Source organism: Talaromyces atroroseus (assembly GCF_001907595.1).
Source record: "Talaromyces atroroseus strain IBT 11181 chromosome Unknown scaffold_1, whole genome shotgun sequence".
NCBI lineage: Eukaryota > Fungi > Ascomycota > Eurotiomycetes > Eurotiales > Trichocomaceae > Talaromyces > Talaromyces atroroseus.
Window position 1 is genome coordinate 1,422,465 of NW_017971433.1, and position 20,906 is coordinate 1,443,370.

Below are 20,906 nucleotides of genomic sequence, written 5' to 3' on the forward strand. Positions count from 1 at the left end.
GTTGTTGAAGGGGGGAAGGTCACTTGTCTCAGCTTAAATATATACCTAATGCCCCACACCCGGCGGTGCAGCTTAACCGCCCGCAAACAAGGATTTAGAGCCAGCTACTATACAAAGTGCGGAGAATATTTAGGGCCAAAGAATGTTCTGTTCTGGTTTTCCTTCAGCCCTCCCTCAGCTATATAGCCTCGAAGGGATGCCGGGCGAGTACGAAAAAGCGAATACCCATGGTCTACTGCCAGAGACGACGAACGAACGGCATTGAATGCGATAAACTCTTCGAGACTGATGTCTATACATCCAGACCTTCTAATTAGCGTTTATATAGCAAACATCTATCGACATCAATCGGCTTATTCCAGTATACGCTCAAGCTTTCAACCTCTCGGTAGTCAGGTCGTCCCGGGCATCCCTGACGATAAAACTGCAAAGTTCAAGTTAGACGCAGATCGAGGACACGGCTGTAGGGTAGTTACTCACAGATACCACCAAGCAGTGGGTATGACTGTACCCAAATGCCACAGACTGTGTGCATCAACTAATCCCCACCACGGCGGGAAGTCAAAAAGCTCCAAACTCATGGCAAGCGAGACCCAGACGACAATCATGGCGGGCCAAGCAACCCATGACTTCCTTGGGTCTTGTTTATATCGGTAAAGGCTGAATGCTGTCCAGAGCAGATTTTGAAGAACTCCGACGACAACATTCGCGATCATATTGTAGGTATAATCCCAGGACCAGAAGGTCAAATAGGATACATGAGCGACGTACAGTCCGATACAGAGATAGGTCCAAAGGCGGCGAAGCGTCGGTTTAAAACGAGGTCGTTCTTTGTCTAGGCGGAAGATACGGATGACGGCGAGAAAGAGGCCGTAAAGCACACTTGCGCCAGCTGCCCAATAATCCAATTTCTCGGTCAGGGGGAAATCCCGTGTGTGGAATAGCATACTGAAAGTCCAGGTAGCAAATCCGCAATAAGCAAGGCCAACATAATACTTGCGAAGCGGATACGAGGCTGGAATGGACGATTGAACCCAGCTCAAGCCGTAGTAATGGGCCAGAAAATTGAAAAGAGAGAAGAGAACGGAGAAGAGCTCCTGCATGCCCAGGACTCTATAGAAGGGCCATTTGCCATGAAACTGCACGATGGGTTGTAGCATTGGGAATTCTCGGTTCACTCTGCGATCCGTGATGACATGTTGGCAGGTGTAGTCGCATTCGGCGGCGCAAGTCCATAGCATAAGACGGAGGAACGTTGCTGTAATTTCCAAGTCTCACGTTAGCAGTGGGAAAGAAATGATGTTCCAAGATTGACTTACACAGCGCAGAATTGCCATTCTGGCAGTTTTCTTCTTTACAAATCTGGCATTTGCGTGTCAGGCCCTGTGTCCATGCAGAGCCGATTGTAGGGAAATGCATACCTTGACACATTCTTTGAATTCGGGCAATCGATCCCCGAGAGACGCCCATGACTGGCCGGCAAAAGCGGCTAGTATTATGAGAGTGATAGCAGAGCCTGAAAGAAATGACAAGGGTCGGAGGGCTCGCATCTTCGAATTGTCGCGCGGTCTGTTTTATCGAGGTAGGAGGCGGAAGCCTCGAGTAAATCAAGCAATCAAATGCGAAGTCCCGAGGCGATTACCTAAGCATGTCGGGCATCCCTGATGTGCGATTGGCTGGCCATTGGACATGTTGCTCTGCAGCATTTCCGGTCTCTGACAACGCCAGTGCGCGACTATATGCCTGAAAATATATCAATGAGGAAAGAGATGCCAGCAGCACAAGTTCTTCTTGTCGCGAAGCTGTTTGGGCCAGAAATGGGAGGAAGTCAGGAATGGCCACAACCCCACAATTCACGTGGGAGGCTAGACCGTTTTTCGTTAGTCGGCGGGCAGTCGTGGCTAATCAACGCCCGAAAAAAAAGTCGCTTAGACTAAGATAGGAAAGCCTCTATCAGTTTTTCTTTGTCGCATTTACTTCTCTTTTCCGCCCTTCTCATCGCTCTCTTTTCTTTTGACTTGGACATTGATTTTGTTTCTGAAGTCTTCCGGAATTCAATATCTGGCATCATGAGTGCAACACCAGCTGCCGGTAACTCGGGCATTTCTAGCAGCGCCGATCGCATGGTTGGCGCTGACCACGCCGAAGTCCGCTATTTCACTAGGTGTGTGATGTTGATGTTGATGTTGTTTTCTTGAAAAAAAAAAAGTGTATATCCACTAATTGCTTGCTGGCAGCTATGACCACCATGGTATTTGTTACCGTCCTGCATTCATATTGATTGTCCACTAACAACATGATGTTTGATAACTACCAGGCATCCATGAGGAGATGTTGGTAAGCATACCTGAAAAAATTTGGGGGGGGAGCAGCAATGAGCAGCTGACTGACATATTTTTTTTCCCCCTGTTATTAGAAAGACGACGTCCGTACTCGATCTTACCGTGATGCCATTTACCAGAATAAGCATCTCTTTAAGGACAAGGTCGTCCTTGACGTCGGATGCGGTACCGGCATTCTGAGCATGTGAGCAAACCTGGACATTTTATTTTTTTTATTACCTACAGGCGTGCATCGAATATCGACTGACGGTCTGTTTCCCATATAGGTTCGCAGTCCGTGCCGGTGCAAAGCATGTTATTGGCGTTGACATGTCTTCGATCATTGAGAAGGCTCGTGAGATCGTTGCCGTGAACGGCATGGCTGATAAGATCACGCTTTTGCAAGGGAAGATGGAAGAGGTGACTCTTCCTTTCCCCCAGGTTGACATCATTGTATCTGAGTGGATGGGATACTTCCTCCTATACGAGAGCATGCTGGACACTGTTCTCTACGCCCGGGATAGATATCTTGCCCCTGGAGGAAAGATTTTCCCTGACCAAGCAACCATTTACGTTGCAGGTATCGAGGACGGCGAGTACAAGGATGACAAAATTGGATGTAAGTATCCGCTCACGTTGTGCCTACATATTAGGAGAGTACTAAAGACGCGAAACAACAGTTTGGGACAACGTCTACGGCTTTAACTACAGCCCGATGAAGGAAGTCGCACTCACCGAACCTCTCGTCGACACTGTTGAGATGAAGGCGGTTGTCACCGATCCCTGCCCAGTGCTTACCTTGGACTTGTACAAGGTAACGCCTGCGGATCTGGCCTTCCAAGTCCCGTATTCGCTCGCAGTTAAACGCAGCGATTTCGTACACGCGATCATCGCCTGGTTTGATATTCAATTCACCGCGTGCCACAAGCCAATTACTTTCTCCACCGGACCGCATGCGAAATACACTCACTGGAAACAGACCGTCTTTTATCTGCGGGATGTTTTGACTGTCGAGGAAGAGGAGGCCATTAGCGGATACCTAGTGAACAAGCCTAATGCGAAGAACAAGCGTGATCTCGACATCAAGCTCTCCTACACTTTGGAGACGCAGGACCAAACTCGCTTCGCTCGAGGAGAATGCGAATACACGATGTGAGTGTCTCTGGTCGATGCTTCCAGCAAATTGCTAATCATATTCCAGGTGTTAAAAAATCATATATGTTTTCAATTTTGGATACCATCCGCCACTTTCCCCGTTACTTTGTTGCGTTCCTATAATCCGTCTGCACACCTATTAGTTTCTTTTGTCTGGTTGTTCTTAATCCATTACGGGCGTTTCACGGGATGTGTTTGTTCAACTGCGTGTTGGCAAACGAGCATGTTAGGCGCTACATTCGGGTCGATGAAAAAGATGAGATGAAGAAGAGATCATGATAACGAGCTCCTCGCAACCCTTTCTAAGTATATACCCTCGAGTTGAAGCTAAGCATAATATACTTCAGATTGCATCAGAGCTTTTTTTTTTCCTTTTTTTTTATTGTATGAAAAATAAACGACCGTGCCTGATAAGGGCTGACTAATCAATCAGATAAGGAATGCAGCGATGTTGCCCAATCGGCTGCGACCATTAGACCCACCCTGTACCTCGGCTCATTGATGATTGGCGGCATTCTTCAATGCGGAGAACTTTCGATTTGGTGTAACAGGATATAACCATTGTTCTTGCACATAAGCTACCCGGTTCAGCCCATTCATCACTTCCCTGAACGCATTGCCAATTCGAAAACAATGTCTGGACCTGGAGTTGGCTTTGAATATCCTCGCCGGGCTGTTACCTGGACGAAGCGGGATGTCCTCCTCTTCGCAAACAGCATTGGCTGTCAAGCCGATGAGCTGCATTTCCTCTATGTAGGGCGCTATCATATCTAGTGTCTAGTCAAGAACCTCGGATTCATTCATGATACAACTAGGAACTGCATCCGGACTTTGCTGTATTCCCAACATACACAAATATTCTCCGTGCGTCACTCCCACGAAGAGACAGATACCGAGAGCCAAAAAAAAATAAATTTGATACTAAAGCACAAACAGCATTCAAACTAGCAAATACCGACGTGATCGACTTCTATCAATCCCAGAAAAGCATCCCGATTCCCGGCGTCCCCAAATTTGACCCGCAGCGTGTCGTTGACGGCGAGCGCAAAATAATCTTCTTGAAACAGTTACCCACGTCTAGTGAAGGCAGACAATATGAGGTAAGAACCAAAGTCATTGGTGTCTATGATAAGGGGAAGGCATCCGTCGTGGAGACGGAAACTTCTATTGTGGATAAAGAGACGGACGAGGTTTATTCGAGCATGATCGGAAGTGCCTTTTTCGTGGGTCAGGGAGGATGGGGTGGTCCAAAGGGTATGTGTTATGTGATTATTTTTTTTCTTCACTCAATCCACGATGACAGAGTGGGATGCAATGTTCATGCAAGACTGTATAGGCCCTAGTGCTGTGAACTATCCAACTCCAAAGGGCAAATCTCCAGATGCTATATTTGTCGACCAAACGAGTCTACAAACTGCACATTTGTATCGGTAAGTTTCATACACAAATGTATAAATACTATTCAGGCACAGTTATCTAATAATGGCCATGATTGCAAGCCTCAACGGCGACTACAACCCCTTACACGCCACTCCAGAGCCAGGCCAAAGAATGGGTTTCGGCGGCGTCATAATTCACGGATTATATAGCTGGAACACCACCGCACACGGAGTCCTCAGAGCGTTTGGAGGTAGCAACCCTAAGAATATGCGGGAATTTCAAGCTCGGTTTGCCTCCCCAGTTCGTCCAGGTGATAAGCTCACCACTGAGATCTGGAGAACCGGCGAGACGGTAGACAGAGACGGGTTTGAGGAACTTAGATTTGTCACCAAAAACCAGGACGGAAAAACTGTTTTGAGTAATGGGCGTGCATTGATCAAGGTGGTGAATAAGAGCAGTAAGCTCTGATATCTACGTATATAAGCAGCAGACAGCTACGGGTATTGAAGTATCAGCATCTATATATATTTGACAAATTACCATTCAACATCGAATACAGATATATTTATATACATCGACGAATACCTGTGCTCGTTGTATAAGAAAGGGAGAGAAAAGCTAGCAATATCAAATGGATAAGCGACTAGCAGGTGTACCCAATTCGTTCAAAGTCTTCTCTCTGCCATTGATAAGCAGACGATATCGCGAGACAAAATCATCGTTATTGACTGTTATCGACCAAGTCAGCTTCCCGGTGTATCAAAAGAAAATATACTTGGGACATACTATAACCACCGCACATCCTGCGCTTTCCGGTGAAGGCAGAGCGGCCGTGAAGCATTCTCCAGTTGTCAAAGACTTGTTTTGAATAGAGTTAGTGGGGGAGATAATTTTGTTTATAAATTAAGGAGAAAGAAAAAGACAAAGGCATACTTAATGCAGTCCCCGGTTCCAGCTGCAGCCATTTCTGCATCTGATCCTGCCGTTTAAGAAGTGCGTTCCAATGTCGCGCTGCTTTATACCAGGCCGTCGCCATATTATATTCCCAATCGACCTTCGCCGCACGATCATAGTTATTCCATCGAACACGCCTAAGTCTTGAAGATTTTGGGTCTCTTTCTAAGACTGGGAAGTGACGGTATGGTTGGATGCTGACATCTTCATTTCCACTTGAATGCCATGGTTGTGGGAAATCAGTGAGTGCCTGTACGTTCCTAGGATTCTCTTGCAGCATGCGGAATGCCGCATAAAAGCCATCAACAAGAAGTGTTTCGCCGCCGTCTCCGTCGGTGTGCGATAGAAGATGAAATAATTGAAGCCTCGCCGGATCGGAAAAGTATGTGTTATCTGTATGTGGATCCAGTGCCTCGGATGTATATGCTGTATCCTTGTAGGTTAAATCCGACGTGAAGTCCCAGAAGCCACCTGGGAAATAAAGGTTAATGACCAAAACAGACTACAAAGATACCATTAAGATGCCTGCATACCATAATGTGTGTTTCTAATAAAAGCAATCCTTTCCAGCAGCTCTTTAGTTGCCTCCGGATCAACTGGTACACCTTTTACTAAACAGTATCCCCAGTTTATCTGTTGAGGGCATTAGCAAGCAGCCTGATTGTGAACTCAGAAGGGCACAAACAATTTCACGAAGCCACTCTGCGAGGCCTTCCCCTGTTTTCATGACACTTTCGTAGTCAACTGTGGGGTGCTCCTTGACAGAACGTCGAAATTTTAATGATCTCCTATATAAGATAGATAAACCTGTGAGATCTTCGGAATAGCTTGACCCCAATAAAGATAGGAAGGAGGGTTAGTATTACCTGAATGTGAGAACTTTGCTACTTCGAACATTAGGCAAGAACTGGTGACTTTCAAGCCAAGAAGTAGGGTAGACACCAGTATGTCCATCAGACCCTTTAAGCAGAATAGAAAAACAATAATAAGCCGGAAAGTTCAATAAGAGTGTTACGGGAGTAACCTGCACGTACACCAGATTTCTATGGTCTCCGCTGGCCCATTTTCAACTAACTTTGCATGGATATCCTTGGGTATCTACTTATCTGGTCAGCTATATTGCCTTGAGTTCAGTAGCATGTATCTGTCTAATCTCACCGTAAAGGTGTTGACCATTCGCTGTCTTGTGATTGGATGAATACAACTCGAACATTGACAGTTTTCTCTGTACGAAAAGACACTGTCAGAATTTTGCGCCTAGGAAAGTCCTTAAAGAAATGAATATCCGTTTCTCTCACATACCTAAGCCAGATCGCGACACTGGCAAATATTTAATACATATTTCTCGCCCGCAGAGTTTAGGGAAGGCTTACAATGGACGATATGGCTCAATATGTACCTCGCTCCAATATGGGAACTCCTCGGTGACTCTAGATCGAGTACTGAATTGTCCACTCTGTGCAGAGTCCACAGCAGTGCCTGGGTCATCTCCGAATATGACAGAATCAAGCGCTGACGGAGGTCCTTCTTTGGACTTCAACGGCGCCGCGCTCGAAGTTTCTTTAGATGCGGCAGCCTCAATATTAGTTTTTGCGGAGTTTGCACTATCATTGTGAGCTGCTGCTGCTGCTGCTTCTGAGACTAGTTTGTTTGTTCGCTCGAGCAGATCTAGTTGCTGCTGGTAATCAGGGGTATTGGAAGATCCTCCTGATTGGGAATTAAAGTAATTTGCACCCTAAGCCGATGGCCGGTGAGATGCTAGCCATAAGGGAGAAAAAAGCGGATGGGGGCATACTCTATAAAATTGTCGTATTGTGAGCAGTCCCGTATTGCTAAGAAGCAAGTGTCAGCAAAGTCCTCGTTATATCACTTTCATGAATGAACAATCTGACCTGGGCCTCTGCTGCAAAATCAACTTTTGCGCCCGGCATAAGTTGCTGGGGCGGACGCGGCAAAAAGCCATGGGCCTTGATGCATCAACCAGACACTTCAAGTAGAATATAAAAAGGAAACACAAGTCCTATTCTTTTCATGATTATATGTTCGACAGGTGTTGATGTTCACAGGTCGCTTGCTTGGCAGCCACTTGATAAATCCATATCGGATAAGGAAGGTCACGTGGCCGCAGCTCAACTAGCTACTGTAGAGCTCGCTCACCTCCGCTCCCAGTTTCGCCGCATCAACAACCCACACCCTCGCATCTCCTCTTCTCAATTTCCCATCGTTCTTCTTCTTACAGGGCTGTAGCCGTTAACAATCCAAATACAAGTGGTCTTTAACGGGTTCAATTCGTCACACATCCATCATGTCCACACTCGAAGATCTCGACGATCTTGAGCGCGAGGATCAGAGCAAGAAGCAGCAGCAGCAGGGCGGTGGCGGCAACGGCGACGACAAAAAGCCCAGTGGTGACGGCGACGCCGAAATGCAAGATGCAGAACCCAAGAAGGATGAAGTTGATGAACTTCTAGATGCAGAACTAGTTGGTGCAAGCACAGATGACATCAAGAAACGACGACGGCTACTAGAAAACGAGCTACGGATCATGAAAAGCGAGTTTCAGCGGTTGACGCATGAGCAGAATACCATGAGAGATAAGGTTAAGGATAACCAAGAGAAGATAGAGAATAACAGGTTGGGTTTCCTCGACGACTCCGAAGTTTTTGTTGATTACAAATGCTGACATGGGTGTGACTCTCAAAGGCAATTACCATACCTTGTCGGAAATGTTGTTGAGCTCCTGGATCTTGATGTAGAAGCAGAAGCTGCCGAAGAAGGAGCCAATATCGATCTAGATGCTACTCGAGTTGGAAAGTCTGCCGTTATCAAGACATCAACCCGTCAAACCATTTTCCTGCCACTCATCGGTCTAGTTGATCACGAGAAACTCAAGCCGGGCGATCTCATTGGAGTGAACAAAGATTCATATTTGGTTCTCGATACTTTACCGGCTGAATATGATAGCCGAGTCAAAGCTATGGAGGTAGATGAGAAGCCTACGGAGAAGTACACCGATGTGGGTGGGTTGAGCAAACAAATCGAAGAGCTGGTAGAGGCCGTTGTGTGGCCGATGCAAGAAGCGGAGAAGTTCAAGAAGATTGGTATCAAGGCGCCAAAGGGTAAGTGCTCAGTCTAGTCTCGACTTTTTCCATCAGGGGGTGGTTTCTGATATTTTCTCTCTTGCAGGCGCGTTGATGTACGGACCACCTGGTACTGGTAAGACGTTGCTAGCTCGTGCATGCGCTGCTCAAACGAATGCGACTTTCCTCAAGCTCGCCGGTCCCCAACTGGTGCAAATGTTTATCGGTGATGGAGCGAAGCTTGTCCGAGACTGTTTCGCTCTAGCAAAGGAAAAGGCCCCATCAATCATCTTCATTGACGAACTCGATGCCGTCGGTACAAAACGATTCGACTCGGAGAAATCAGGAGACCGTGAAGTCCAGCGAACCATGCTTGAACTTCTCAATCAACTAGACGGCTTTGCTTCCGATGACCGCGTCAAGGTCCTTGCAGCTACGAACCGAGTCGACGTTCTAGATCCAGCCCTCCTCCGATCTGGCCGACTAGACCGAAAGATCGAATTTCCGCTCCCCAACGAAGAAGCCCGAGCACAAATTCTTCAAATTCACTCGCGCAAAATGACCACAGACGACGGCGTCAACTGGGCTGAACTGGCTCGCAGCACAGACGAATTTGGAGGCGCCATGCTGAAAGCCGTCTGCGTTGAGGCTGGTATGATTGCGCTGAGAAAGGGGATGAACAAGGTCAACCATGAGCATTATGTCGATGCTATTGCAGAGGTTCAATCAAAGAAGAAGGATACAAACATGGGCATTTACGTTTAGTCCATGCTGTTGCGTGCATGGATGTATGTATGCATATCTTCTCTCTCTTTTATGTTTTGATTGTTAAACTTCCGTTTCTATAAATCAGAATCTTCGAACAATTTCCATCTGCCACTATAATAATAAGGTTACCATTTCAAGTAAAGAAATTGTTAAAGCACAATCTATTCAAATCAAGGGAGGCTATCAGAATGAAAAATAAGCAGGCAATGCCAGCCGTGTGTATATAACTAAATAGTAAATATCAAGTACGTATGATCAATTTTATCAGATAAAAGTTACGCCAGAAGGACCTGAGCGGTTCGAAGAAGTTCATTCAAGGGTAGCTTTGTAAACGTTCGGTATTCAGGTCTTGGTTACTTTTCCAACTTCCTCCATGATAATCTTCCGGACGCCGTCTAACCCATCCCTCCTCTTTACATGAATCACTCGTCGTGGAAGTTTTTCTAGTACCGAGAGCTGTGGGGGTAGGATATCACTGAACAGGAACCCTTGTTCTTCTGAAAGGGCCAGTTCCACAGCATGGCTGAACTTGGCCGGATGTGCGGTCGACAAAGCCACATGGTGGAAACTTGGAGCTGCTTCAGCTGAACGGATCGCAGCTGTAACGCCAATAGCAGAATGTGGATCTAAGACGTAATGTTTCAAACCAGTCCATTGGTACACATCATGAATAGTAGCCAGCGTTTCCGCATCTGATACTCGCTGAGATGAAAATTCTGCCCTTGCAGCATTCAACATCTTCTGCTCAACGGAGAATCTGTCTTCTGACTTGAGAGCCGCCTGCCATTGTCGGACCATCGAAGATGCCACCTGCAATTTTTCTCTTTCACCATCGACTTCACTGCCGTAGACGTCGTATGCAAGGAACCATAGGAGCCGTTCAAAATTACTGCTGATGAGAACGTCCATGGCAGGGGACATGGTCTCTTTCACAGCGCCTGCATGGGTATTGGAACCCGTGCTTTTGAGCTTTTCATAGGTGCCCGTCTGCCAGAAGCGATGAAGGATATCATTCTCATTTGTGGCAACAATGAGTTGTGATATCGGAAGACCCATTCGCTTTGCAAGAAACCCAGCCAGGATATCACCGAAGTTTCCAGTAGGGACGGAGAATTTGATTTGATCGCTCGAGGGATTGAACTTGCCAGACCGGACAAGCGAGAAATATGACGCAAAGTAGAAAGTAACCTGCGCCAAAATTCTGGAGACGTTGATTGAATTGATTGACGTCAAGTTGAATGGTGCCATGGCGGAACGGTCTGCAAAGAGGCCTTTTAAAAGTCCCTAGGAAACTCGTTAATGATAAATTCTGTGATAAATGTAAAAAGACGACAAACCTGGCAATCATCAAAGGTCCCATCCACACTCAAGCAGTGTACTAAATGATAAGACAATTAGCTTCGCTTGTAGGGCTCATAGCAAAGCTGGTCCTGTATTATAAGGACAGGGGGAGTAGACTCACCATTCGCATCAGGTACAGTAGTCATTTGTGCCTCCTGTACCGAGGAAACCCTTCCCGTAGGGAATAGAACAAACACGGAGACATCCTTTTTTCCCCTGAGACCTTCAATTCCAGCAGAGCCAGTGTCTCCCGATGTAGCACCAACAACAACATAATGCTCGCGATCCTGGCCCGCTTTTTGTAGGGTCTGATTCCGTCTCTCCAGGAAGAACTCTAGGAGATTGCCGAAAAATTGCAGTGCAATATCCTTAAACGCAAAGGTCGGGCCATGAAACAATTCAAGTAAGTGTATCTTCCTTTCATTGTCGAGGGTTATCGTAGGCGTCACGTCTGGAACTCTGAAGCTTGCGTATGCTTGATGTATAATCGCTTTGAGAAATTGGTGAGGAATCTCAGTTGATGGGATATATAGGGTTAAGATTTCGAATGCGAGCTCTTCGAATGAAAGATCGACCCAGTTGTTCCAATCACATGGGAGAGATGGAATCGACTCAGGAACAAACAGTCCACCGTCAGGGGCGAGACCCTGGAGGACTGCTTCTTCGAAGGAGACCTGCAAATTCTTTAGTTTTATTGATAGTAGAGCACTGCAAAGAACCTACACCGTAAGAACCCCCCCGGGTACTTAGGAATGATGCAATCATTGTAGTTGGACAAAGCTAAAATGTCAACGTGGTCTTGGTTGGAAATCATCGAAGTCATGGAGCTTATATATATACAATAGACCTAGCGTGCTCTTCATGAAGCTGATGAGTCAATCGGAGTGAGTCATGACTGTCATTGAGTTAGTCCAAGACTCTAAGTAGAGGTCCAGAATTGCGGAGTACTCCGTACCAGAATGGAGACCTTGCGCAGGATGCCGCATTATCTTATCCTTCCCAAATTCACCAGGTGCGATATTGAAATCTCTCTTTAAAGAAATATCCGAAGAGCCTATGCTCCTCTGTAGCCTATGTATAATCCCAGCAAAGGTATTAGACAAGAAGGAATGTAAAGATACAGGTGAACCGAAGAACAATAAAACCGGAAAGTAAATCACAGTGAAGAAATCAAACACTAAATTGTGAAAAGAGTGGACCAACAAAGAAAAGGAATGTGACAAGAAAGGTGGGAAAGAAAAAAAAAAGTCCGATGATAAACCTAATCATCTCAACTCCATATATGTACGATGTATTAATAAATCCCGCAATATACAAAAGAAGAAAATGTATACAAAAGAAGAAATGGAAGGATAGGTTAGAAAAACTTCTTCATATCAATAACATCCATGGCATGCTGTCGTTCACGCTCAAAATGCATCCACCAGTCTTTAGGATGCCCCGAATTCCAAGCTCCATTGCATGTATCTTTGCCCCAGGGGGCACTACTTGCCACCGCGGTCGAGGAGGAACATGGGTTTGGTGTTGAGGGGTAGGTGGGAGTTGTTGGCGACGTGACCATGGAGGAGGTGCGAGAGCCAAATCCGCTCCAGCTTGCTAGGCGTGATGCAGCTGATGTTGACGGTGTAGTGGGTGATACAATAGAGTCGGAGCTTAGGTCGCTTTCGCTTCGTTTCAAAAGGTCCGGGTTAGTCGATAAAGGGAACGAAGGCGATGACTGGAGGGGAGTAATGCCTTGAATCAGTCCAAGCACATTTTTCCATCCTAATAAACCTCCATCCGAATCAAAGCCGCGGATATCTGGTCGAAGAATGAAATGTGGTATTGAACAGCTTTTCTCTCCTTCATTGCCATGCATTATTGCCCGTATTACGCCCATCACTGCTGGCATTCTAAATTCAAATACTTTCTTTGGTCCATCAACGCCGTTCTCCAGGTCGGATTGGGATGATATATTTGCACTTTGCATGCCCGGGAAGGCACCTCCAAAGAGGTCAATATCCTCATCTTCTTCGTCCGAGCCATCTTCCGAATCATTGGTTTCCATAGCACTATCTGGGACGTAAGAGTCGGAATGATCGGTGACAAGCACTTTCATGCCCGTGTCACTATCCTTAGCAGCCATATCGATGAACGTCTGAGCCCGGATACGCGCAGACGTCAGGTTGTTCCCAGCTGGCAACGCCAGGGGGCGTATGCTAACCGAACCGTTGGAGCTCCGGGGCAGACTATACCGGTCTGATGGTATCAAGGCCTGTCCATGGGGTATAGGTCGACAAACTGACTGGAGGATGCCCGGCGGTTCAATATCTGACGGTGCTCGTAATTCTGAAAGAGATGGAAATCCTGAATGGAGTATGCTTTGGGCCAGATGGAAATTGGGCGAGTCATAAGGCTTATGTGGGATCACAAATGGTAAGGAGTCAACCAGCTTTCCGAGTCCAGCTGCGGAATCTGGTCCGGTAACATCCCAATGTAGATATTTCAAGGTCGCCGAAGCAAGAATCGGTTGAAAAACCATGGCCGCTGATGGGAGAACAGGCGTCCGCATGGATTGCACCAGGCTAAATCGCTCGAGCATCCTCAGGGACGTAAATATTTTTGAAATAACTAGCAGAGAACCGATGTTCTGCTCAATTAATGTCAAAGACCGGAGTGAGCGGGCCTCTGGCCGCGAAATGTATTGCGCTATACCTCCATCGGTGACACCTCTCAGGTTCTCTAGGCGGAGCGACTCGAGCGGCGGAAGGAATTGCAAAGTGCGATCAGTGAACATGTCGGCATCAAAGGAAGAGATGCACAAATTTCGAAGGGCGGGAAGACGGTTGAAGATCCTCAGGAATATGCCATGTTCGAGAACGCCGCCCGCGTTCATTGAATGTAGCATCAAAGTTTCCATTTTGCTCCAAGACGAGTGATAGTCGAGGAATTCAGATGCTTGTTGAGGCTCTAACGTCTTCGTTATCTTCGTTAGCGATGATGTTGACGTGGACTTGGAGTTTTCACCAGCGTTACTAGAGGTGGTGTCAATTGGTTCTCCAAGGAGCCATTGGTGTTCTTTGAGACGTTTCCGTGTAGACAAGGCATAAGTCAGACGATCAAACTCGTGATGATAGATCATATTGAACCCAATCAAACGTTCCAAATTCGGACAGACCATGACGACGGAGGCGACTAGGTTGCGGTAATCTTCCCACTGCTGGTTCGCCTTGCCGTTGACCGTTGGTGAAAGATCCAAGTCGGGAACACGCAGGTCAAAGACGAGGTTGGCTAGTAGTTTTCTTTCTCGCAGGGTCCGTCGTAGTAACTTCAGACGACTGCCTCGCTTGAGTCGATATTTCTTTAATTGGGCGGGTGAATCTGCTCCAAGGATATGAATTCGGTTGTATCTGGAGGGAGGGAGGATGCTTAGTATATGGAAGGATACAGATATACATCTGAGGAATTATTTTTTTCCCCTTACAGTTTACTCCTCACGGCCCTCTCCCAAGTCCGGCTTGTGAGGGCCAAGGCATGTAGATCTCGCTGGAAACACGTCGTGCAGCCGTACTGGTAGTTCTCGGGTGCTTCGTGCAAGTCTTGTAGTTGGTTTAATATGCAATTATAAATAGCAGGGGGCAGGGACCCGACGGCAGGTTCATAGGGTTGTCGTGACAGAAAAGAAGTAGGAATAGTTGGCGTTGGCGGAGGAGCGACCTGCTGTTTGAATGCTCGGCTTGAAGGGGATCTTGGTGAGGTAGGCGAATATACGGTAGGTGGCGTGGTGCTGTAGGAGGTGGTATAGTTGGTCGAATATGAGGAAGCGGACGCCGACGAGCTTCTTCTCGGAGAGATGTCCTCGATCGCCATGGCGTAGTCAGAGACGGCCACGGTATTGCCAAAGGGCACGGGGGGCTGTTGCGAAGTCGCAGTGATGACACTCATGATGGTCACTGATAATCTGAAACGAGAGAGTCCTGTCTTTCCCCGCCTCTGGTCGTACTGTTTTTGTTTTTGTTTTTCTTGGTTTTGTTTTTTTCCGACAGAGATCCCCAGACGTAATGAAAAGAGAGTGTGGGTAAAGATCGAACTGGTTGTCAGACTGCCGGAGGAAGAGCGAGCGACAGGCAGAGAGACTGGCAGACAGGGGGGAGAGAGCGCGCGATGTACGCAGGGAGCAGATCAACAGCGGATGGGGAAGGTGCAAAAGACGGTCGAAACGGGCTGCGGCTGTGATTGGCTGGCTTGGGGGCAACCTTATTGCGCTCGTTGTTGATGTCTTACCACCACCGTCGAGTGTCGTGCACAGGACAGCAATGGCAGAAGCAGCAGAGTATGCCTGGCTGGTCGCAGACACAACGTCTCCGTGCATAGCATAACCATGGCATATAGTTAGTTACAATCAACATGGATGATAAGTGAGCGAGCCATGCTCTGCTCAGGGGCCGCATCCTCGTGCGCGCGGGCTAAACCGCAATAGGAATGGGCTGCACACCGCATACATACTGACTCTCTCTGTACTTGCTGGAGTTGAATACTAGAGAACAGCAACAGAACCGAGCCTTGAGCACAAATCACCAGATTCACCGCCGCAACCAGCATCCACAGCGGACCTCCAGGCACGGCATGACTGGCAGATCAGATACGCCAAAAAGCGCGCGAACCGGTGGGCCCCATCGACGAAGCTGCGAGAATGCCTGTAAAACGAGGGCCAAGAATTATCTCCCCGTGGTTACTATTTTGGTGTTGTCCAATGGTCGAGCATTATTTCTGGTGGGGACCCTTTCCGGCATGGCATCAAACTTGAACTACCCCTTTCTTTTCTATGGAGACATCACAAAACCAGCTACCTAGTAATTTCTCCTATTTGTTGCAGATTGATCGTGCGGCCTAGCGCCTGCAGGACAGGACTAGGCTGTGTGTGGGCCTCGCATCATAACTACATGCCATAAATGGTGCTTTGCTTCATCAGTAATTATTAGCTACTATTATTACCTAGTAAGTTAGTCACCGTCGTTCGACGATGATGAGACACAACCTGCTCAAACTCCCACCGGCCGGTAAGAATAGAAACTATGCATAAGAATAAGAAGCTTTTCAACTCAGAATGTGTTGTGTTCGAACCATCAGAAAGAAAAGAAAAAAAAAAAAAAAAGAATAGAAATTGACGCAAACAAAACAAGGCAATTCATCTCTCTGTACAGGAGTCTCTCCAGGGGTATGCAATTCAAAAATGTATGGATTGGCCGAGTATCAGAAGCTCGCCTGTGCTATAAGCAAAACGCCAGATAAAGTGTCACGTTGATGATAAGAATAACGATGATAAGTGTCTCTCTTCAACCCAGAAATGGACAGTGGAAGACAAACCGTGGACAGACTATGCTCATGGAATCACCTGGAGGGGAACAAAAAAACAAGGAACAAAGAGGGATCAATATACGCCCGCATTGATATGGACATCACCAAATTTCAAATTTGAGAAGAGACTGCGAGTGAAAACGGTCCATCCGGATCTTCTGTTCATACCTCTTTCTCTCGCACCATGCCTCAACAGGCGGCTGGAGACAACAGAATTCGCCAATCTTGTAAACTCATGAGAAAGTGGCTTTGCTTCTTGAGATATATGCTCCGTTCCTCCAGGGGTAATGAAACCGCAAAATTGGACAGTTCCGTCGGAAATATATATAGAGCAGAATTTCCGGATGGCCGATGACAAACCGAGAGCTCAACAATGACATTCGTCCACCCTTCTCAAGGATGCATGCATGGTAGTAACCGAGTATATGCAAGTATGACTCCAAAATACCCCGTATAATTCCAAAAAAGCAAAGGGACAACAATAACCAGAAAAGCATGCGGAAAGACAGACTATATGTCAAAATTGTTAAAGACACCGCCTTCGCCTTCATGCCCCGTCTTGACAATCCCACTCATGCGACGATCCGTCGAGTCGATCGAACGTTGTTGTCGATGCCAGTGCTCGTCTTCTTTCGTATCTTCATCCATGCGGTCAACGTTGTCCTTGAGGTGATGATCCATAGAGCTCTCATTCACGAATGTGAATCCCTTAAAGTTGGCCTGCATGCCCGGCGAAAGAGGGGTAGACCCAGGCATAGCGCCGTTAGCCAAGGCAGCCGCCCGATCGTTCAACGAAGAAGAATTATCCAGGGCAGTGGTAAACTCGGGATCGAAGTTTGAAGTGTCAGACTCCGACTTCAACTTCGGTTTGAAAGGAGGGATGACCTCTTTACGGCCTAGAGTCTCCCAGTCAATATCATGGAAAAACGGATGTGCCATCAATTCTTTGGCATCTTCCTTGGCGCCAAGCCGGTGCTTGGGGTTGCGATTGAGTAAACCCTTGACGAAATTACGCCCTTCTGTGCTAAGAGCATCCCGTGGAAACCGGACTTTGCCAAAAGCGATATTCTTGTACATCTGTTGCGTATCTTCCGCGTAGAATGGACTCCAGCCGCAGCACATCTCGAACACGAGAACTCCTAGAGACCAGAAATCGACCATCTTTGTGTAACCTTGCTCATCCAATAGAACCTCCGGTGCAAGATATTCCGTTGTGCCGCAGAACGTGTTTGTCGTGTCATTCTTGGTAAGATTTGCTTTAGACAGACCGAAATCGCACAGAGCAATGTGTCCGTTGGCGTCCAGCAGAATGTTCTCCGGTTTCAAATCACGGTAGACAATGTCATGTTCGTGCAAGTGCTGCAAGGCCAAAATCAATTCTGCAATGTAGAATTTCGCGCGGGCTTCCTGAAAACGCCCCTCTTTCTGAAGGTGCCAGAAAAGCTCGCCACCGGACATGTAATCCGTGACCAGATACAAATCAGTTGGGGTTTGGAATGAGAACTTGAGCCCGACGATGAACGGTGAGGCTGCCATGGCCGTTCGGACAAGGATGTTTCGTTCGCCTAAGGTATGCGCGACCTCTTTTTTCTGAATAATGACCTTCTTAGATAATACCTTCATAGCGTAGATTCGCTGCGTATCTTTCTTCTTAACCTGATATACTTGACCGAATGTGCCTTTGCCTATGAGTTTCAGTATTTGAAAGTCGTTGGGTCCAACTTGTTTTCTTTCGGTCTTTTCGAAGTGCATCTCCAGGTGGATCTCTCCCGAAACTTGGAAGTCGCCTTGACCTCGAGCAGTTAAAGGGAACCAACCCTCCAAACTAGATCGTTCTTCCCTGAGATTCAGACTCATTCGCACATGACCAAGAAACGCTTCTTGGTTGTAGCGGTCATAGACAGAAACATCAATCTCCGACTGTTCACCCATCACGTCACTAGCAGCACTTAAGTTAGTAAAGAAAAGAAAAAAAAAAGGCGGGGGTGAATCACAGGATAACCGCACTTACAATACAGCTTCATGGTTCCATTGCGGATCGGTAACAGGCGCTTTTCCCTTATGGTCTACGTTATCCAATTGACTGTTGTGGCTGCTTTGTCGGCTTTTCATAGGAATGGCCACCGGCCGCCCGTTATCATTATCAAGGTACTCTTTGTCGCCGGGCCTGCCTTCGGGAGTCTGTTCGCCACTTTGGGTGCCTTTCGAAATATACTCATTCCACTCGAACACACAGACAACATACGGATCGACGCTGGGCCGCAAACCTCGGCCTTGGTCAATTTTGACGGAGAGTTTACCCTTGAGGGATGCCACTGTAGGACCATCCGATGACGTCTGTGGTGAAGCAGCGCCGCTTGATTTCTCATCAGATTCTTCTGAAGGAGGTGCCGTTGGACTTTGGCGCTGATTCGAGGTCGACGGAGCAGATGTAGAGCCGTTGGAATGTCTGTCAGATGACGTACTATTGTCATTAGACATTGCCCGTGGTGTCAAAGGCGGTGTGTTCTTTAGATGGGACGCATTAGCCACGGTCTCAGTCAACTTGGCAAGGTTCTCAGAGGATTTGGATGTGTGATGGGACTTTTCATGCTCCAACAAGGGGACATTCGTTAAAGTTTGAATATCTGAAGCATCAGGGAGGGATGGATTTGAGAAATGAGATGCAAGAACTGAATCGTCAGATACGCCAGAGATTGGGTGACATGTAGGACGCCGTGACGAGGGTGACTCGGTAATATTGCTCGGCGTTGTTGATAACATGTAATCTTTCAACGCAGAATAAATGGAGACGGCAGTTTTCTCGGTGTTGGGTGCCGTGCTCTCCATCTCCTCCATGTCCTTTTGTGACAATGAACAAGCAGACGAGTAAGGGGGGGTGGGAAGGGAGGTAGGATTGAAAGTCTCTGGGGTTTCGGCTTTTTCTGGGCTTTCGAGATGCTCGTGTGTAGCATTCGCCCCAGATGATGAAGAAACCCTAGCAAAGACGCCATCCTCTTTAGGTTTCACAGTCTGTACTGTCGACTGCACATTTGACCCTGTAACAGTAGTTGCGGGAAAATTTGTGAAAGAAGTAGATAACCGTGCTTTGAGAGAACTCAGTGGGAAACCCGGGTTACCAACCTGAGAGAAGTAATGCATTATAGAAGGTAGACGTTTGTCCGCAGGATCAGGCTGAGGTGTAATTACTCCAGAAGGAGTGGATCCCGACGAGCCGATAATGTTATCTTGATTGTCATCCTCGTGTGCGCCGCCGCTACTGCATTCAATCGTCAGCTTCGGCGGAAAAGAAAGTCAAATATGAAGATAGTCTCGGCTTCTATAAACAGCAAGTTCCCGCCGGTAATTATATGAGATATATATGAATACCTCCTCAGCAGATTTGAAAGATGCGCGGGAAAAGTAGCGTATAGATATCAACCTCGCAGGTCGATGTATTTGTTTTTCGCCTCTTTTCCAAAAGCATCTCGGCTGAGTCATTCAATAACTTGACACACGAACGATAAAGATGGTACGAAAGAGACAACTGATAAAAACCAATATAGAAATATGGAAGGCGAGTTTTATATATTTTCCACCAATGCATCTAGAAGGCAGGCCAAGGCCTTCGTCCAAACAACCGCCCCGCATCTGAATCCGGGCAGAAGAAAGAAAAAGCCAAACTCACTTCTGTAGTACAGCCTGCCTCATGAGGTCGGCATCGGAATGCGGGCTGATTCCGCCTGGTGCAGCCATTGTCTTCCCATTCGAACACTGTCGGGTTGTCCTTTTTTTTTTTCTTTTTTCGCGCGAGACTTTTGTTGCGGGTTTTCCTTTTCTTTTCTTGCTATTTCTCGGTTTGTTTTCCTTCCTTCGCCGTGTGCATATGAATAAATAGATACTGGCGAGTTATAGACTGGCGAACAATTTAAAAAAAAAAAAAAAAAAAGGGAATAAATACTCAAGCTCGTCGCTGGGAGGATGAAGGAGCGTGGGTAGGTGGGATGTCTGTCTGACGCCGGTAATAATGACCTAGATTAGAGATGCGGGATTATCGATCGCTGGAGATCCAAGTCTCAGATTTGGCGAGCACGGTCGACAGCTGCACAGGGTCAGAGAGAGAGAAGGGGGGGAGAGAGGGTCGTTGGAGGGGAGATGAGAGGAAAAAGTCGAGAAGGCGTAGTGAACGAAGACGTTAACTAATCTTCTTATTAAACTAAGCCGTTTTCCAGGAAGGCAGGAGGTTACCTCCTTAGTGTGGCTGCGTCAACGTTCGGAAGGAACCCACCCCCCATTCGTTATTACGGCGTAAGTCGGGTACCGTCGTTACCGTACGATTCCATCATTTGTATATTTAATTATTAATTGCTCTCTGCATGTGCTGTTTCCATGAGAATAAGATACTCAATCTCGCGCCTCTGCGCATACTCTACGGCGTCTGTCTCCCTTTGCAGCTACATTCTACGCATTCTTCCCTCCCCCCTCCCTCGTCCTAGCCTGGCGTGCAGACGTCAAGCAGGTAAGTCACAGCCTCGGGAAATACCGCGGGCGAAGACCCAGCCAGCCCAACCCAACCCAAGCCAAACACCGT

The 20,906-nt window shown here is 47.2% G+C and overlaps 8 protein-coding genes across 8 annotated transcripts; 3 read left to right on the forward strand and 5 right to left on the reverse strand.

The window, feature by feature from the left end:
* Window positions 1-369: 369 nt before the first annotated feature.
* Window positions 370-1,691, reverse strand: UA08_01572 (hypothetical protein; the record flags this gene model as incomplete). Its single annotated transcript, XM_020261251.1, has 5 exons — window positions 370-424; window positions 481-1,258; window positions 1,320-1,362; window positions 1,422-1,489; window positions 1,643-1,691. 5 exons carry the CDS (start codon window positions 1,689-1,691, stop codon window positions 370-372), a joined length of 993 nt encoding a protein of 330 aa, XP_020123572.1.
* A 378-nt stretch (window positions 1,692-2,069) lies between these two features.
* UA08_01573 (Protein arginine N-methyltransferase 1) lies at window positions 2,070-3,529 on the forward strand (the record flags this gene model as incomplete). Its single annotated transcript, XM_020261252.1, has 7 exons — window positions 2,070-2,164; window positions 2,238-2,251; window positions 2,318-2,337; window positions 2,417-2,526; window positions 2,609-2,940; window positions 3,002-3,473; window positions 3,523-3,529. 7 exons carry the CDS (start codon window positions 2,070-2,072, stop codon window positions 3,527-3,529), a joined length of 1,050 nt encoding a protein of 349 aa, XP_020123573.1.
* A 580-nt stretch (window positions 3,530-4,109) lies between these two features.
* On the forward strand, window positions 4,110-5,363 carry UA08_01574 (hypothetical protein; the record flags this gene model as incomplete). Its single annotated transcript, XM_020261253.1, has 6 exons — window positions 4,110-4,229; window positions 4,292-4,340; window positions 4,413-4,730; window positions 4,780-4,906; window positions 4,949-5,313; window positions 5,344-5,363. 6 exons carry the CDS (start codon window positions 4,110-4,112, stop codon window positions 5,361-5,363), a joined length of 999 nt encoding a protein of 332 aa, XP_020123570.1.
* Window positions 5,364-5,483: 120 nt separating this feature from the next.
* UA08_01575 (hypothetical protein) lies at window positions 5,484-6,346 on the reverse strand (the record flags this gene model as incomplete). The annotated part of the gene is made up of 4 exons (XM_020261254.1): window positions 5,484-5,584; window positions 5,643-5,714; window positions 5,790-6,312; window positions 6,344-6,346. The coding sequence occupies 4 exons, from the start codon at window positions 6,344-6,346 to the stop codon at window positions 5,484-5,486; spliced, it is 699 nt and encodes a 232-aa protein (XP_020123571.1).
* A 1,769-nt stretch (window positions 6,347-8,115) lies between these two features.
* On the forward strand, window positions 8,116-9,655 carry UA08_01576 (26S protease regulatory subunit 6A; the record flags this gene model as incomplete). Its single annotated transcript, XM_020261255.1, has 3 exons — window positions 8,116-8,444; window positions 8,514-8,929; window positions 8,997-9,655. 3 exons carry the CDS (start codon window positions 8,116-8,118, stop codon window positions 9,653-9,655), a joined length of 1,404 nt encoding a protein of 467 aa, XP_020123568.1.
* Window positions 9,656-10,000: 345 nt separating this feature from the next.
* Window positions 10,001-11,764, reverse strand: UA08_01577 (Threonine synthase; the record flags this gene model as incomplete). Its single annotated transcript, XM_020261256.1, has 4 exons — window positions 10,001-10,942; window positions 10,996-11,036; window positions 11,121-11,673; window positions 11,723-11,764. The coding sequence occupies 4 exons, from the start codon at window positions 11,762-11,764 to the stop codon at window positions 10,001-10,003; spliced, it is 1,578 nt and encodes a 525-aa protein (XP_020123569.1).
* Window positions 11,765-12,356: 592 nt separating this feature from the next.
* UA08_01578 (hypothetical protein) lies at window positions 12,357-14,923 on the reverse strand (the record flags this gene model as incomplete). The annotated part of the gene is made up of 2 exons (XM_020261257.1): window positions 12,357-14,388; window positions 14,463-14,923. 2 exons carry the CDS (start codon window positions 14,921-14,923, stop codon window positions 12,357-12,359), a joined length of 2,493 nt encoding a protein of 830 aa, XP_020123566.1.
* Window positions 14,924-16,846: 1,923 nt separating this feature from the next.
* Window positions 16,847-20,071, reverse strand: UA08_01579 (hypothetical protein; the record flags this gene model as incomplete). The annotated part of the gene is made up of 3 exons (XM_020261259.1): window positions 16,847-18,275; window positions 18,348-19,595; window positions 20,004-20,071. The coding sequence occupies 3 exons, from the start codon at window positions 20,069-20,071 to the stop codon at window positions 16,847-16,849; spliced, it is 2,745 nt and encodes a 914-aa protein (XP_020123567.1).
* Window positions 20,072-20,906: the final 835 nt, after the last annotated feature.